Source organism: Lissotriton helveticus, chromosome 3_1 (genome assembly GCF_964261635.1).
Source record: "Lissotriton helveticus chromosome 3_1, aLisHel1.1, whole genome shotgun sequence".
NCBI classification, from domain to species: domain Eukaryota; kingdom Metazoa; phylum Chordata; class Amphibia; order Caudata; family Salamandridae; genus Lissotriton; species Lissotriton helveticus.
In genome coordinates, this window is record NC_136061.1 from 619,129,653 (window position 1) to 619,145,960 (window position 16,308).

Consider the following 16,308-nt stretch of genomic DNA (forward strand, 5'->3'; position numbering starts at 1 on the left):
CATGACCAGTTAAAATATGTAAAAACGCTCTATTGTCCATTAAATCTTTTGTACTTAAAACCAAAACGCAGCCCATTGTGCATTAATCAATTTGTAATTTAAAATAAAGATGGACTACATATCATTGAGCATTTCTTAAAAAGTATGGTTACACAGGCCTCTTAATTTATTAAAATGAGGTCATTGCGTCAAATCCATATATATTACTATACATTGTGAAATTAAACTTCAAGCAAACCACCATCCATATAGCTAAACAAAGTAAGACTAGGATGTTAATGCTAGACACAAAATAAACCAAGAAGGGTAGAATCAGTGTATAGGGTGTGCACTACCCACACTGTAGATTACCAGAATGTGAAGAGACCGGCTCCAACACAAAAATACCCTAAATGAATCAAATAATGCCTAGAACCCTCAGTAACGGGAATCTAAACTAATAAATAAAAAATTTCGTTATGTGGTTGTAATATGAGTAATTTCGCCAGGTAAGTATGTAATAGTATGTATAACATTTACTCAATGTACTAAACAGATCGAATAAAAGCTGTAAAATGTGAGTAAAAGCAGTAAGGTACTCTAACTTAAATCGACTGAACTCAGTAATGCAGATAAAGTAATGTCATATGATTTCCAATGAAACATATAACTACATTAAAATATGGTAAAATATCGAAGTAATGTGAAACTAAAATTCCTTAACCAAGTAATGTTTTTCATGGTGATCGGTGTCTCACCCGATCTCGAACAGAGTTAGAGAATTTCCAAAATGAATCTTGTGAGCACTTTTAGTCCATATGAAGATACGAACCAAAGTTGGAGGACTCAATCTGCCAATAGAAACCAGAGTCTGTGGAAGATTATTTCTACCGAGCAGGAAACTTGAAAGTTGGCAGCAAAATGTAACTTGAAGCGGTAAAGTACTGTGTATGGCTCGAGAATAAATCCAAAATGGTGGTACGCTTGCTGACGGCATGCCGGGTGGCTCGCTGTACGCCAGAGCAGCAAAACGTCCTATTGGCAGCACCTGTAACGTCACTAAGGAGTAAGAAGAACGTATCCTCGGAACAGAGGTGAGTGCGTGCCTGAGTTTGTGGCGTATTTTCAAAACCAAAATTGGCAGTTGACAATAAATGTGCGCAACAGGTTCTAAGGTTAAAACCACATTTTTGGAGAAAAATTAAAAGAAGTCTTACTTGAATTAGTCTTTCGGTACGAAGCATACACAGAGAGCCAAAACTGATTAAAATATTGAGAATTGGTCGAGTATGGTTAGTTTCCCTCACAAGACCAACTTATTCAGCAGATTGTACTCTCTCCACTGTACACCCATCAGGAAATCGGTGGTTGTTGCGCAGCAAAATTAGTTTTTCTCCAATGGAACGAAATTGTGCAGACTCCTCGAGCAAAAGAAATTGAGTAGTTTTACTGCTCGAATTAGTTTAAAGCACAAATAAAAATTCCTTTTTCATCCAGAAGGTGGCAGCAACCTTTCATTCATTCCCACTTTACGAATAAATTATCCAACTCTGACCTGAATGTTGGGATCGATCTCGATCGAGTCAGATTTCTTTACCGGTCACTTAAACTCTCGTTAATATTCCGTTGTTCTCCGGACTTTTTTTTATCAGAAATGATCCTCTCAGGTCTTTGTAGGAAATTCGACAGGTAATCTTTCAACTGAAGAAAATTAGACCAATGTCTTTTCTTTTTAAAAATCAATAAACAGCGAACTGTCACATGGAAATCCCCGAGTCCTGACACTCCAGCGGGCGACAGATGAAGGTCACTGGTGGGGTCTCGGTGTCAGGGTCTTGAAGACGATTACGTTTCATGAAGGAGCTTTACCTTAATTAATTCTGTTTTCCGTTTGACCATCTTTTAAGGCAGCTGTAAGGCAGGTTCTTCCGGATCGTCGCCAAATGTTATGTTAGGATTAATGATGAATTGGAAGTAGACGAGGTATAGAGGTTGTAGGTCTCTTTATTGAGTAGATGGTAAGTATATAGATGAGAACCCCACCAGGAGCAGCCCACTTGCTGCTCAGCCCGCTCACAACTGAAGCTCACGCTCACACACTCAAACACAGCATTCTAACCACTCACCAACATTCCACTCATTCTACTCTGGCTGAGCAGCAAGACCAACTATGTTTACATACTACACACTTGCCATCTGACAGCTGTCACGGCTACTTATTGCCAGCTTTTTCCCCAAGCTCCCCGTGGGCCTTTGTAGTTAATAAACCTAGTTATATGTCATACTTAGTTGTGTCATTATTGGCCCCCACTACAAATTCCCTAAAGCAGAATTTTCCTTTAGTCAGTGCATACTTAAAAGAGCAAATATAAGAAAGAAAACACTTTAAAATGTGTCCTACAGATGCCTTAATTATCCGTGACTGTTATCTAAAAAACACAAAAAAGGCATAAAACAGTTTTGAAAATGATTACGGGAGATTGTATATAAAGTCCTGGCCGGGCAACCTTAACTGTTTCAGCTATCATGGCAACTATTGCTGCGTCACTTGATGAGTAGTGAAATCAGCGCTCTAGTTCTTAGTTGGAAGGCTGTAAATTATACTTTTCTAGTCCATTGTCTATGTCGTTGCTTCTCTCGTTTACCAACCTGTTTTTCTGGTTCACCGAAACTCTTAATGTCGCATAAGCGGTCATGTAAATCAGGCATGTAGAGTTCGACAGTAAGAATAGAAACCAGAGCAGGTAAAGGCCATTTGAAGAGATGCGATATACACAGGCGAATTGACTGCCTGGCTCGAAAATGGCAGCATGTCTGCTGCGGGCAAGCCTTTGCGCAAGCGTTAGGAAGAGTAGATCTGTTCTTTCCCAGCATGCCATGCTCCGTGACCTCTGACCCTACGTTGTGAGACGTGTCTTTCCGGTGGTGACAGCAGCAACAGACAGCAGAAGAGATGGTGAGAGAATATCAGAATAGTGGCCGGGATTTTGGGGGGGAACGACTCGGCAAAAAAAAAGAACATGAATAATTGCAGACCACATCGCTCTGTCATCCCCCCTTAACCCTTCTATAAACTTGTATCTGCCTGCATTTGTTTACTCTCTCCTGACGAGTTTTTCATAGCATCAGATCTCAATCGCCAGACACTTTTTAGCCACACTCAACTCCCTCAGAACCACAGTCCTTTTCTCCCTTCCTAAAGTTACTCCGAATACACTACTAGTGCGCCCTCACATACTGCACACAGGAAGGCTGTGGAGGGTGTATTGCTCTGTGATGTGTGAACCTCGCTAAAGACCAAGAGCAGCGTTATAGAGGGATGCTGCATGCAACCAGGAAGGGCACAAACCATGCCATGCCATGCCAATGTATGTAAATTAATTTTATTTACGTTCGGTCAATTGTGAGTAAGTGTATTTTATTGTGATATACGTAAATCTGGCATGTATTCAGCGCTCATGGACCTATTTTGAACACCTCCTAACCTCTCCCTGGATGTGCAGTGTTATCGGTTATCTATCCCATATCCTACTAAGTCACAAACACCCTTTTCCATAGTGCTCTTAAAATTGCAGGCAGGTAACAGAATACTTATTTTTGGATAACATATCTCTTGGTTTTTGTTCTATACTCAAAAGTAGCTCTTCAGTTCTTTCGCCAAATTATAGCTAATACATTTCCAGAGTAGACAAACCAGTGTTTCTTCTAAATGCAAACTATGCTAGGGCTTTTTCAAAGTAGCTGCTGAGCGAATCATAAGGGCATAGTATGATTTGAATTGTCATTAAAAGTCCGCAGCTAGTAAATTTAAGCTCCTTTCAAGGATTAAACGGGAGCGAAATGTCCTGAGAAGAGTACACAATACTATGGCGCTTTATGGAAGACAGCCTTACTGAAGACACCACAATCGATGTGTGTTTCTTTAAACTTGCGGCTACCTGGGAAAATGGTCTGCACCCAGAGTTGCTCCCTTGCTGGAACTGGTACCTGAGTATTTTACCATTTGAATTTTTCTACAAGATTCAAAGTCAATACCACTTATAAAGTTAAGTTCCTCTGACGAGCTTTAATGGCGTCAAAAATTCAGGATATCAGGAGAGTGCATTAGTGAAACACAATTTGCACTAATTCTTTTAATCAAAGGAGATTAACTGTTTTTTTCCAAATAGTTTTATATAGCGCAAACTCGACCCGAAGGTATCAGAGCGCTTTACATGAGCACCAGTTGTGTTACAGACGGACACATTCATTTTGTTAGACACAGGGTAATTAAGTGATCTGCCCACAATTACAGGGTGTTGAGCGTCCCTGCTCAGACTCGAACCTGGTTAACCAGTTTCGATGCTGACCGCTCTAGCCGTTGGATCACATCTCTCCCCAGAAAAATAAAATAAAAAAATGAAATTGAAAAATAAAATGGGTAATGTTAGGAACACACCGTCCAGAAAGCTATTGGGGCTTTATTAAAGGCACAACACACAAATTTAAAACGCACTGTGCTGCTATATTACAGCACCACTAAATCGATATTTATTGTTTTTCTTTTATGATATTAACCTTTTTGGCATTTCAAACAAATCAGGGATGTTCATTTTCCCTCTTAAGGCACATTTTGCAATATCATGTTGCTTTTGGTTTTCAGAGACTTTTGTGAAGTGGCTAAGACACCTTCCCACATATTTGCACCCCCCCTCACCACATTGGGCATCATTTTGAGACTGAGTTAGAAGGGGTTAAACCCAGTTTTAAAAACCGAGTGACTCATTCTTCAATTGCCCCTCACCTGGATATTTGGTATCTTTTTCAGCATTCTTCCATTTTCTGTGAGTGGCACCACATCTTTTTTTATTAGTACGAGCTACACATGTCACTCCTAAATATTGAGAGACAAATTACCATCTACAAATGTGATGCCTTTTACCTTATCTTTCTTATATCTCATTTTATTTGTAAATTGAACACTTCAACTATACAGTGTAAGGGGTAGGAGTAGCCCATTTCACTTTACCAACTGGATCCAACTAGCCACAGTAACACATTAACTCTATTAGATTTCTCAACCTATCCACTGCCGTGCAGATGTTAGAAACCAATCTTACAGTGCTTCATTCCATGACATTTGAAGAATCTGTTAAATTAGGATGACAACAATCATACCTCATTGATTGTAATTTACTCCCTTTGATACCCTTCACAACTGAATGCACAGTAAGATATTTACTCCCTGTGGCACAATTCACATGATACATCTTGACCACTTTGAAAGATAATTTGCCATCCCTAGAGCAAACAAAAAGCTGGCCTGTAGAATGGAGAGGAAATGTCACAACAATGAGCATCTAAATGGAGAATACTTGCACAGAGAGCCTTCCCTGCTGAATGGGCGAAAATATTGTGAGCCCAGCGTTAATTCCTTTCCAAGTCAAGTGTTAAGTTTGTTACAAAGCAAGAGAAGGTTTGACAAAGGACATAGGTGTTGTGGTAAAGATTAGGTTTAGGGATATGAATAGCGTTTCTGTAAGGTTTAGGGTAAGGTTACTGATAGAGTAGAGAAAGAAACATGGTAAGTTTGGGCTAGTGTTATAACAGAATAGAGGAGATAAATACTGTGTTCCTTGTGAAGGCTTGGCAGGTTTGCAATTATTGATTGATTATCCTTTATAATTGCCGCAGTGTGGGTGGAGAGGCTTCTGCGATGGTGCCCATGATTATGGGGTTTGTTGGACTGCTTACATAGGGACCATTACCTGAGGTAGCTATAAATAGTTTTGGATACAATGAGGAGTTGTCACTGTTGCCATTCTACCAGTTATTGTTCTTGGTCATTTTAATATTGTCAAAATCAATATTCATCCCCCTAGGCCTTGTTCAATTCCATTCTCGCACCCAAATGCCCTTTTCGTTATGTTCGAATCTTCTCTTAGGATGGTAAAACGTAAGACGAACGAGTAAGAAACAATCAGAACTGCATCAACCCTGTAACTATCTGTTTCCCTGGTACTAATAACTTGCAGTATCCCATTCTGTCTAATTCATCTGAAACCGTGGATAAACCTGGGGAGGGGAGTATCTTGGAGAGATTCTCCTCCACTAGCCCTTTATCCAGCTTGACATTTGCAATGGTCTTGAGTTTACACCATTTAGAATTGTTATATCCACGACAACGTAAGCATCCATTTGTGACTCCCTGAGATGGACTCCTTAAGGTAGTTTAGTTTAGGCTTGAGTCTCTCTGAATCCAAGCCGTAGGCTGGAGCACTAGAGGGACTCTACAGGGGCAGAACTTCAAATTAGGAAAAACTGTTAGGAGAATGTGCCTCCCATTACATCTAGTGCACAAATTTGTCATCAGGCGTGTTACGAAGGAAGTACCATTTTTAGGACATCATTTGGCACATTGTTCTGCTTTTTTCTCCATGGTAATAATATGACACATTGTGGAATGTTACATACGTTTTATAAATCACTTGTATATAGTCTATGCTCCCTAAAAGCTGATGGAAAGCACCGAAGGCACATTTTAACAATGAGTGTACTGAAAGGAAACCGTTTTGCCTTTTATATGTTGGGATTTTAATTGGTATATTTTGCATTAGTTGAATTTAGTGCTGGTCAAAAACGTTCCTGCAATGGGAGGGTCTTGGGTAGGCGCCAGTTTTCTAATCTTTGTTAGGAAGTAATAATTGCACTATTTTAACTAAAACTGCAATGGCTTATACTTAAGACTTCACACATGTTGGGCCGACTTCTAAAGTAGTATTGTTTTTCATACAACTTTCCAAAATAATTGATTTAATACCTTCTTCTGAAAAGGAGTTAGTCTACGTGAGAGGCACATTTGTACACATGGGCTATGGAGAAAAACACAGTGGGATGTCTCTAATGATCTGCTGGCTATCCGCATCACTGATTCAGTCTTCTTTCTAGAGTATGTGTCAGAAAAGGTAGATTGAGTGTGGTCTATGGAAAGCCCCGACTAAAAAAGGAAAATAGCTACAAACTTTACTGTCATTATCACAATCTAAATACTTGCTTACTATTAACTCTTTTCCATACAGACACTGTAGGAAAATTTATGGCCACTAGGAATGGGTGTGCAGTTTTGGATGCTTATGGAAGCCACCCTTTCATCACCCGCTTAAGCAGTGTAACCATTACAGTCTCGTGAAATTGTGTGGAGTATTGGGAGGCTGGATAAGGACCCTGCCTCTCAGCTCCAAGTTCTAGCAGGAAGTCCATTGCCTATTGTATGGTTGTTCCCAGTTGGTAGGTTGTGGAGGGGTGGCAGCAACAAGGGACCCTTACCGTCTTGAGTTTGAGTGTGTATTCTTTCGATGCTAAGTGAGGAACCTGCCTCCTGCCCCAGCCACATGGTTTTGAAGGGAAGTCCATGTCTTTGAAAGGATGCATGTGTTTTATTGTGAGGCTGATTGCAGAGACTACGTGTGATGCTGTCATGAGCATGGAAGTGCTGCTTTCCTGAGGAAAATTATTTTTGTCACTGAACTTCATGATTCCAACTCTGACCGCTCTTTGTGGCAATTTCTACCATAAAGATAACTGCAAAGGAACAAAGAGGCTGACGTTGGGTGTATGTTTGTTTTCTTGGTTAAGTTCTGCAGTCCCAGGCTCTATTTTACCAATGCCTTGTTTCTTTCTGTCTTCCTTAGGAGCTTGAGGCTATGAGCAGATACACCAGCCCGGTGAACCCCGCTGTCTTTCCACATCTGACAGTGGTGCTCCTGGCCATCGGCATGTTCTTCACTGCTTGGTTCTTTGTGTATCCTTACAATAGGAAGTGTCGGTGGTATCAAGAGAGTTAACAGGATTGTCTCTTAAGTGATATGAAAATGAGTGTGTGCCATCACATTTCTTTGGTAATTCTGCACTCTTTTCCAAAGATTGCGGGTCACATGTTTTGCTGCAATCCATGCCAGTTGTTTTTGCAGATTTCTAACGCACTTTTTCCATTCACACTTTGTCTTAATATTTCCTGTTTCTTGTCCATAACTTTTGTTTTGTGTATTATATTGCTTGTATGCATGGGTTTTGAAAATGTTCAGATTTACTCCTAAATCTTATAAGCAGTATAGGAAAAAAGAAATGTGTTGAAACCCATGTTTGTTTGCAAACCATCATCAAGGCAAGATCAGATTTGACTAAAATGTGTACTTTTTCTCCAGTGCGCTGGGTTAGTGTAGCATCCTATCCTGTGGAGACACATTTACTCGAAGAAAATATTCTACAACGGAACATTCAAGTTTAAGATTGCTTAGACATTCCATGTGTGCCAGTTGGCTGGCAGTTCCCTTACTAAACACCTCTTTTTAGCCCACATTAATACGTGATGCTTAGATATTATGTCTCCAGTGAACAAAGCTACAAACATAAATCTACTGACTAGCCCATAAACCTGTATCCTTGGCCTCTATCCCAGGCCCCAAAACACAGGTTTATGACCAGATTCATTGAGTTTGACCTAGTTCAGGCCAATAGGCAGATAACAATGAAAGGAAGCACATAGTGTCCCCAGTTATGTTGTATGGAAAAGAGATATCTTACAATGGGCTGGCTATGAAAGTTGTATCCTGCTTTGACAGGCCAAAAGAGAAGGGGTATACTGGAGTTAGCTAGAGGCTAGAAGGCAATATTGTCCTCATTAACAGAAGACTAGGCCGGTTCAATGACGGACACGCCTCCTTCCATATCACAAGATGGGTCATAGTCATGTGACAGAAGGTCGAAAGATAGTGGTCTGCCGTTGGTGATAAGGATGTGGAAAAGCTGAATGCGCAAGTCTAGATCCAGTTCCACCTGATCCCTTCCTTAAACCTAATTGAGTATCTCATTGTTGTTTATTATTACATAATGTAGTTGGAACACTGATGTATTATCATTGACGGGTTCCAAATAAGAGGTAATATCCTCTTCGGCCATTAGATGATAGCATTAGATCTCATCTCCGTTGTCCCCCTCTGCACTGTTGGACTGCATTTACTATGTATATGACTGAAACGTACAAATGTGTATCGATTTTGAAGATGTTATTCATTATCTTTTGTATCAAGAAATTGCTCTCTAGAATTTTTTTTTAATAGAACCTTGTTCACCAAAAATTAACTAGAGTGCTTAAGATGTGTTAGTTTGTAAATGTCACTAGAACCCACCACTAGTTTTTTTTTTCGCTCACTCTCGTTCTACCACGTATTTCCTTAAACAATGAAAATCAATTTTTTCACAAGGATGCCATTGGTAAACGAGAAACAAAAGAGCGAGAATTGTCCCCAAAGAGAAACCATCTGGAATGGATGGTAATTAAATGCAAATGCCAATAGAAACAGGGGTTTTCTCATTTTGGAGAATACCACAATATCAGAAATTGTTTTAAAATCTCATATATGTTATATACGTTAGCCACTATTCCAAACTTTACAATCTGTTAATGCATTTTCAAGGGCCACATTGTAAATCCTATATAAAATCCCAAGAGATCAAACAGGTGATGCACATCCGAATGACTTTGCACAGACAACTTATGACGCGTATTTCAGTGGAAAAACATTAGTACAAAGAGGGACTCTTACCAAAGGACCTCCCGCTTCTGGTGTTAATGGCTGCATTAATCTTAATCACAAGCTAGCTTTTTATTTAAGCTTTTATAACGCATACATTGTTTTACCTTGGCCATTGCGGTGTCCATAGCAGTGCTTTGATAATGTTATCCCACTAACATCCTGTGCAAATCTTATTTTAGTACCCCTGTCTCCAGGAGATCAGGTACTTATTTTTCTTTTTGGAAGGACAGTTAGCTGTCTTTAAAATGTTTTCCTGTTCTTTACTTGCAAATGCTGTTCTCTGGTATCCCGTCTGACTGCTGTACTTTAAAACTGTAAAAACTGCCTATTCCTATGACACTGCATTAGGTTTAGGCCGGTAACTCTGAAGAAAGGACTTGCGTGACCAGAAAAGCTGATGTGCAATTCTGTTTTTTTTTTTTTTGGGGGGGGGGGGGTCAAAAATACGTTTTACTCTTTACAACATGGATATTCCTGGGCATAAAGTGATGAGTAGAGAAATGTACTTAAAATATTATAATTGTCAACAAATAGTTGTTAAAACGAACATCCAAAGTGATTAGCCTGTCATTGAGTCCATTCTGAGATGTATATGACAGCAGCCTCCTAAAAGAAGAGAGGTTGCTTTGGATCACCTTGCCTAGTTCTTGCCCTTAACAACTAGATTCAGCTATGAGGTGACGTCGACCAAGTACACGCGGGACATCTACAAAGAGCTGCTCATCTCACTAGTGGCCTCACTCTTCATGGGCTTTGGGGTCTTGTTCCTGTTGCTCTGGGTGGGGATCTATGTGTGAACAGGTAAGAGAGTGACATATTCATTTCCAGTGGTCTTTCTGACTCCATGAACTGCTTCATACATATTGTGCTCCTTAATCTCTTGACTGTGAACTCGCTCGTGTGTGATTCCCCCTCCTCCTGTGCTGGTATCTTGCTTTTTTTATTGCTGAATCCTACCCACCCCCACTCAGAGTGGCACCCTCATTCACTCCACTCCCCCATTGCTTGCCAACCCCTCTCACAAGATTGATCCCCTCTGCTAGCTGGAATTCTCTGCTGTTGGGCTACACCCCCTTTGTCTTCGCTGAGCTACCAAGCTCCTGAACGCTGCTTACATACCCCTGTTTTTTTGTTTTTCGACTTCCCAACCCATTCACTAGCTTTGCTCCCCCTGTGCTCGACAGGCCCTACCCTCTCCCCACACCCACTTATCTCCCCTATCACTTTGATTTTCTTTCCATTGTTCACTCAGGTTCTCCCTCTTTTCTTTCTCCCATGGTCCTAACTTTTTACTCTGCTTCTCATGTTCGCTGGACTCTTCTGTCACTGATCTCTCATTTATTAGGCACCGCCTTCTAGTTCTGTGACCATCTTCCCATAGATTGTAGATGTTTGCCTTCTGCTTGCTGAATTTCTTATTTCTGCCGTCTGGGTTCCTTCTTGTGCCCATTGGGATCCAATCTAATATTTGCTGCATTCCTTCTTGGTGCTCTCCGCTCAGTATGTTATCTTCTTGTTTCAGAGTGTACATGGAGGTCCTTTTTACTTCTATCTGTTTGAAATTCCAGACATTATGGAAGGATGGTAGGATCACCTTGCTGAGATGTGGACAGCAACCACTCTTGTCTGCACATGGATTGTCTCGCTGCCATTCTGGGAAGTTGATATTTTTTATTGTTTGGAAACATTGCCCCACTTTGTAATAAAATAAACTTCTGCTGCAACCCCTTCTTTGTAGTGTGTCTTGAAAAGTTGATGCATTTGATTTTTCATAACAGGCACCACATTAGTGGAACACTAAAATAAGTTGTAAGACTGCTGTTATTTTGTAGAACTGATCAAGTACTGGAGTCCTGTGTTTTGACAGAGTGCTTCTGTTGAAATTACACGCTGCTGTGATTGAGTTACCGTACAATACTGAAAGGTAGTTTATGCTCCTAGGATCCCGCATCACGGCTGTAAGTCCTATGGGACCCTATCAAACATTACACACTGATGGGTATCCTCACTCGGTGAATGTATCTGGTAGGAATCCGATAATAACAAGTTCCGCCATCTGAACTAGAAGCAACACTATGGACCCTCGCCCCCTCTAGTAGTGGCATGCTGGCATGCTTCATCACGGAGTCTCATCGTAGTACCTAAAAAACAGAATGGGCTCAACCATGTTCCAGGGAGTTCTTTGGAGCTAGAGAAGCAGCCATGGTCTTGTCTTGGAGAATAAAAATACTTAGAGCAAACCAGGTATTCCTTTATTGGTGGTTGCTCGGGTATGGTTAAAAGCAAATCCGGGGTTAAAATTCAGGGGATAATGGCCCTTTTATCCTACACTTCTGTTATCATATTTCAGCACATTAAAAAATTGCCACCTAATGTCCAGGGTTTTCATCAGGACAGAAAAGTTCCCCGAAGTCTTGTCTCCGGTCTACCTCTCAATTAAAGGGGGACCGACAATCACACAACATTAATTGCATTCAAGAACTGGCTTACTAGCCCAAACTACTGGAGCGGTTTTCACTCTTGATTCCTGTAAGAAGAAGAACGGATACATACATTTTAGTGAATTTATTGCATCTGAGTGTGTTCAAATCCATGGCAGTTGTGCAGAGCAGAAGAGACAATCAACAGTAGCCAAATGGTTCCTCAGTAGTACACAATAACTCAAGCTTTTAGTGTCCTTGTCAGTGCACAATTTGGAATCCTGCTGTGAAAGAAAATGCACACTGACATTCCGAGAATATTTTTATTGTTAATGGCAGACAGACTTAATGTGTTCATAAAGATGTACAGACTTGTGACATATATAAAAACATAACCATTCTTACCCTATTCTGAGATTCTGGTGGGCAACACGGGAGGGAGGGGTGTTCCCTATAGTCTCACACTGATGGCTGAAATGTTATTAATCAATACAGCGAAACGCCTGTCTAATGCCATGCTGATCAAAATAAAAGCAAGTGAGGACAATTTAAACATAGATCAAAATTGGGGTTTCAAAAAGAAATTGGATGAGGCGAATAAAGAGATTGGCGAATCCAAAGAATTCCTTATACAGAGTAAGGTCAATAAACTGCAAAATGACCAAGTTTTTGCATGAGAAAATCTATCCCTGGAACATGGTTGAGCACATCCTGGTTTTAGGGACCAGGATAAGGGCTGATGATGAAGCATGCCGCTACTATACTGAGTGAGGCTCTAACAAAAGAAACAGTTTTGCGTCTAGTGCAGATGACATAACTTGTTATTATCTGATTCTTATCAGATACATTCACTGGGTGAGTCTACCCATTGGTGTGCATTGTTAATTGTTTAGGGAGAATGTACTCTTTCCCCCCCCCCCCCTCAAAATACAACATTCTCTCTCCCCTTCTTGGAAGGGGGGGCTAGCTTTCTGCCATCCCCGTCTGTCCTTTGTAATTTGGATTCTGAACAGTGCACAGCTGAAGGGGTACCATAAAGTATGAAAATATTTTTTTCATTAAGTTCTTGAGACTAATTGTAGTTGAGCGCAATGACAGAACAACTAGGATTAGACTACTGATGAAATGGTATCCATGATTTTATCGGCACCGCATCTGATAAACGAAATTAACATAACTCAAGCCCTAGCACAAGCCAAAAGTTGGGACCAATTGACTGATTTGAAACGTAACCAAGTCAAAACATTTTTACATGGGGCAATCATAATAGACTACCTAAGGGCAAATATTGCGCCCATGGGCCTCATAGTGAACAATCGATCTAGAATCTTTTTGAATGACAAATAATTCAGAATGGATTGGTCCTTGATCACGTGGCGTTGTTCTAGAGACTGGCTAATTTTCATAATAAATACAGCCAAACTCCTGACGGACGCCATGCTGATCAAAACAAGGACTTGCAACGTTAATAGGTTTCGACTATGTGAAATATATGCGACGCCTCTGGGATTACTGTTGCTGGTTTGGGTTCTGCCACACTAGTTATATAAATAAAGGTGTCCACCACCAGCAGACACCAGCACATGGTGCCACGTCCAAGCATATGACTCCAGTGTTCCGTTGAGGTGCCAGTTAACTCGTCCAGTTATACCAGATCATAAGCAATAACTTTGTAGTCTCCATCATGCGACAAATGTGTAAATGGCCACCACCTTAAAAGGGGGAAACCATTGCAGAGCATGCTTAATCAATCTAAAAGTTTCCGTCAAAAGTTAATAAAGTACAGTCACCATTGTAATGGACGTCGGGTGGCAAGGCTACCATTGACATCCAAGCTGGATATTGGATTTAGTGTTGCATAGTCTATTGGTGAGTTAACGACATATTAGTTCTGAGGCAGGGATGAGCAGGCAAATGTTTGTTGCAGGGAGGGCTGGGGCAATTGTATGCACTTTCTTTACTTTGCAATGGAAATTGAAAGACAGTCTCTTCAGTTCACCAATTTGAACTGAACATTGGCTCGGTGGGTGAAATCAGCAAGGGGCAAGCAACCGAGGGAGGGGCAAGTGCAAGCAGCAAGGAGCCAGCAACGGTGGGAGGGGGCGACGGAAAGCAGCAAATGGCAAGGGAGAGAGCTAACCGGCAGTATCATAGATGGCAGAGCACTATGACACAATAATGTATTATTGCTGATTGGAACGAACACTTATAAAGTTGAGGATTGTCCAGTGAATCCTGGTAGATCTGCAGTGGGGCTTTTTACATAAAACTGCAGTGTAAGTTTACACAAAGAACAAACATGAATACTATGCCTCTTGCAATAAGTTGGTGTCCAGCACAATATTTGAGGTGTATTGTGTAGGATTACGTGAAGGCTGAAGACCTTACCACTACATAGCTTTCAACTGCCATCAGTCACAAGAGGATTGCTGTAGAAATTAACGATGGACGAAAGTTCGCTCTACTAGAGATAAGAATAGAACAAAATAATCAAATCAGGACACAAAGTACTGGAAGGTAAACTTCAACGCTCAGCACTCCTATGATAATAATTGCCTATCGTTAAATTCTTTTACACATTGTAGCGCAAAACAGTGATGCACTGCTACAGGTAGACATGCAAAGTTAAACCGAGGAAGGGTACATTTGTATAATCAGTTTTTGAGAGAACAAATGTGCCTCTTATGAGCGAAACGGTTTTCTGTAAATTAATTCCTGTTCTTTCCACATGACTCGTAGTAATTCATTGCAGTGTTTTGGCAAAGCTTTGGCATCCGCTTTATTGAAATTATCTTCATAGTGTTAGGACTTGAACGAAATGCAGTGTGGTATTCAATAACTAGTCCACACAAGCGGACTGAATTTGGACAGATATCGGAAGACTGTTTATGGGTAGAGAAAGAGCACGGCATGGCTGGGACAGTACACAGCATATGTAGGGCCGGACTGGCTACCGGGCAGTTGTGTGTGCTGCCGAGCTAGGGGTTAATTTCTCTGTTGTGGGGGCTTATTTCGTTGATGGGGACCTGCGTGCGATTTGAAATAAAAAAAAGCAAAACGAATTTCGTTTTGCACACGCAGGTACCCATCAACGAAATTAGCCCCCAGCACGGCAGCACACACAACTGCCCGGTAACCAGTCCGGCCCTTGCTGGGGAGTGCTGTATACAGCTCTACAGAGAGAAATTCTGCTTTCAGAGGCATTAACCACTAAAGAGATTCTAGTCATTGACGCTGAAGTGTACTCTTTTAGCGAATGCAGACAGTGCACACGGACACTTGCAGACACGTCATTTTGGTAAGGGCGACGTTCCCAATAAATTAACATTAAAAAAACACTTCCACACAGCCACTGGCTTTAAGAATATTAGAAATTAAATAAACGGGAAAAAACTTGCGAGTGGGGGTTGGTGGTCGGCAACGGTGTGAGAAGAGTATGGGGAGGAGAGAGACTGCCTGCAGGTGCACTCATATGGAGAGTTGGATAGCTAATTAAAACAAGCATTAAAAATGCAATAGGTCAAGCCTTTCATTAAGTTAAAGCCATTTGCTTTGCTGTACAATACCATTGGCAAAGCAAATGGCTTTAACTTAATCAAAGACGAGACCTATTGCATATTCAATGCTTGTTTGTTAGCGCCATCCGTTTCCTCTGACTTAGGAAATAGACTGATTTTAAGAGGCTCAACACCTCAGCGAAGGCAATCACTTTTATTATTCCCGGAGTCTTAGGCCTTCACTGACGCAAAAGTGAAGTGCAGAGCTCAACTGCAGACAGACTCAGTTAATGCGGCCACATAAGACTGCGGTCTTTGTGCATTGTGTTTTTTTTTACCATGTGGGAGGATTAATGCAGAAGGATTGATCTGAAGTTGTCATTTACACAGTAGTAGTGTGTTACCATTCCTTATTGGGTAAATTTGCAAACAGCTGATATTCTGTGTCTCCCGTCGTTAGTACATCTATGCCAGTAGATACGGGCTGGCTATTTACGCAAGAGCGCGTGCACTATTGCAGCCGCTAGCTGAGTCGGGTGGCAAAGTTTAGTCCTTTTCGAACATACTTCATCTGCAGAACTTATATCACTCACTACATCTGGTCATCTCTGCAGAAGTTGCAAAGCTTCTTGCTCTCAGCAATCTGGTTATTCATATTTGCCTCACGTGCTCCCAGACGGATGGATAACTTCAAAAGAACAGCAGATTGAGGTATTCACACTGCAGTCACCTCAGATGTGGCTCACCAAACGGAAACTTGGAAGCAGAAGAAACTACTCGATGGAGACAGATGCCCTTTGTAGCACGTACCTGGAAGGCGCCTCCCCAAACAAGGGG

At 41.1% G+C, this 16,308-nt stretch overlaps 2 protein-coding genes across 2 annotated transcripts in view; one reads left to right on the forward strand and one right to left on the reverse strand.

Annotated features, from left to right (window-relative positions):
* FEN1 (flap structure-specific endonuclease 1) overlaps positions 1-16,308 on the reverse strand; it is a 388,273-nt gene that overhangs the window by 163,280 nt on the left and 208,685 nt on the right. The gene's annotated exons all lie outside the window — the stretch shown is intronic.
* TMEM258 (transmembrane protein 258) lies at positions 2,807-11,278 on the forward strand. The gene is made up of 4 exons (XM_078680610.1): positions 2,807-2,935; positions 7,650-7,759; positions 10,225-10,355; positions 11,077-11,278. The coding sequence occupies exons 1-3, from the start codon at positions 2,933-2,935 to the stop codon at positions 10,349-10,351; spliced, it is 240 nt and encodes a 79-aa protein (XP_078536736.1). The 5' UTR covers positions 2,807-2,932; the 3' UTR covers positions 10,352-10,355; positions 11,077-11,278.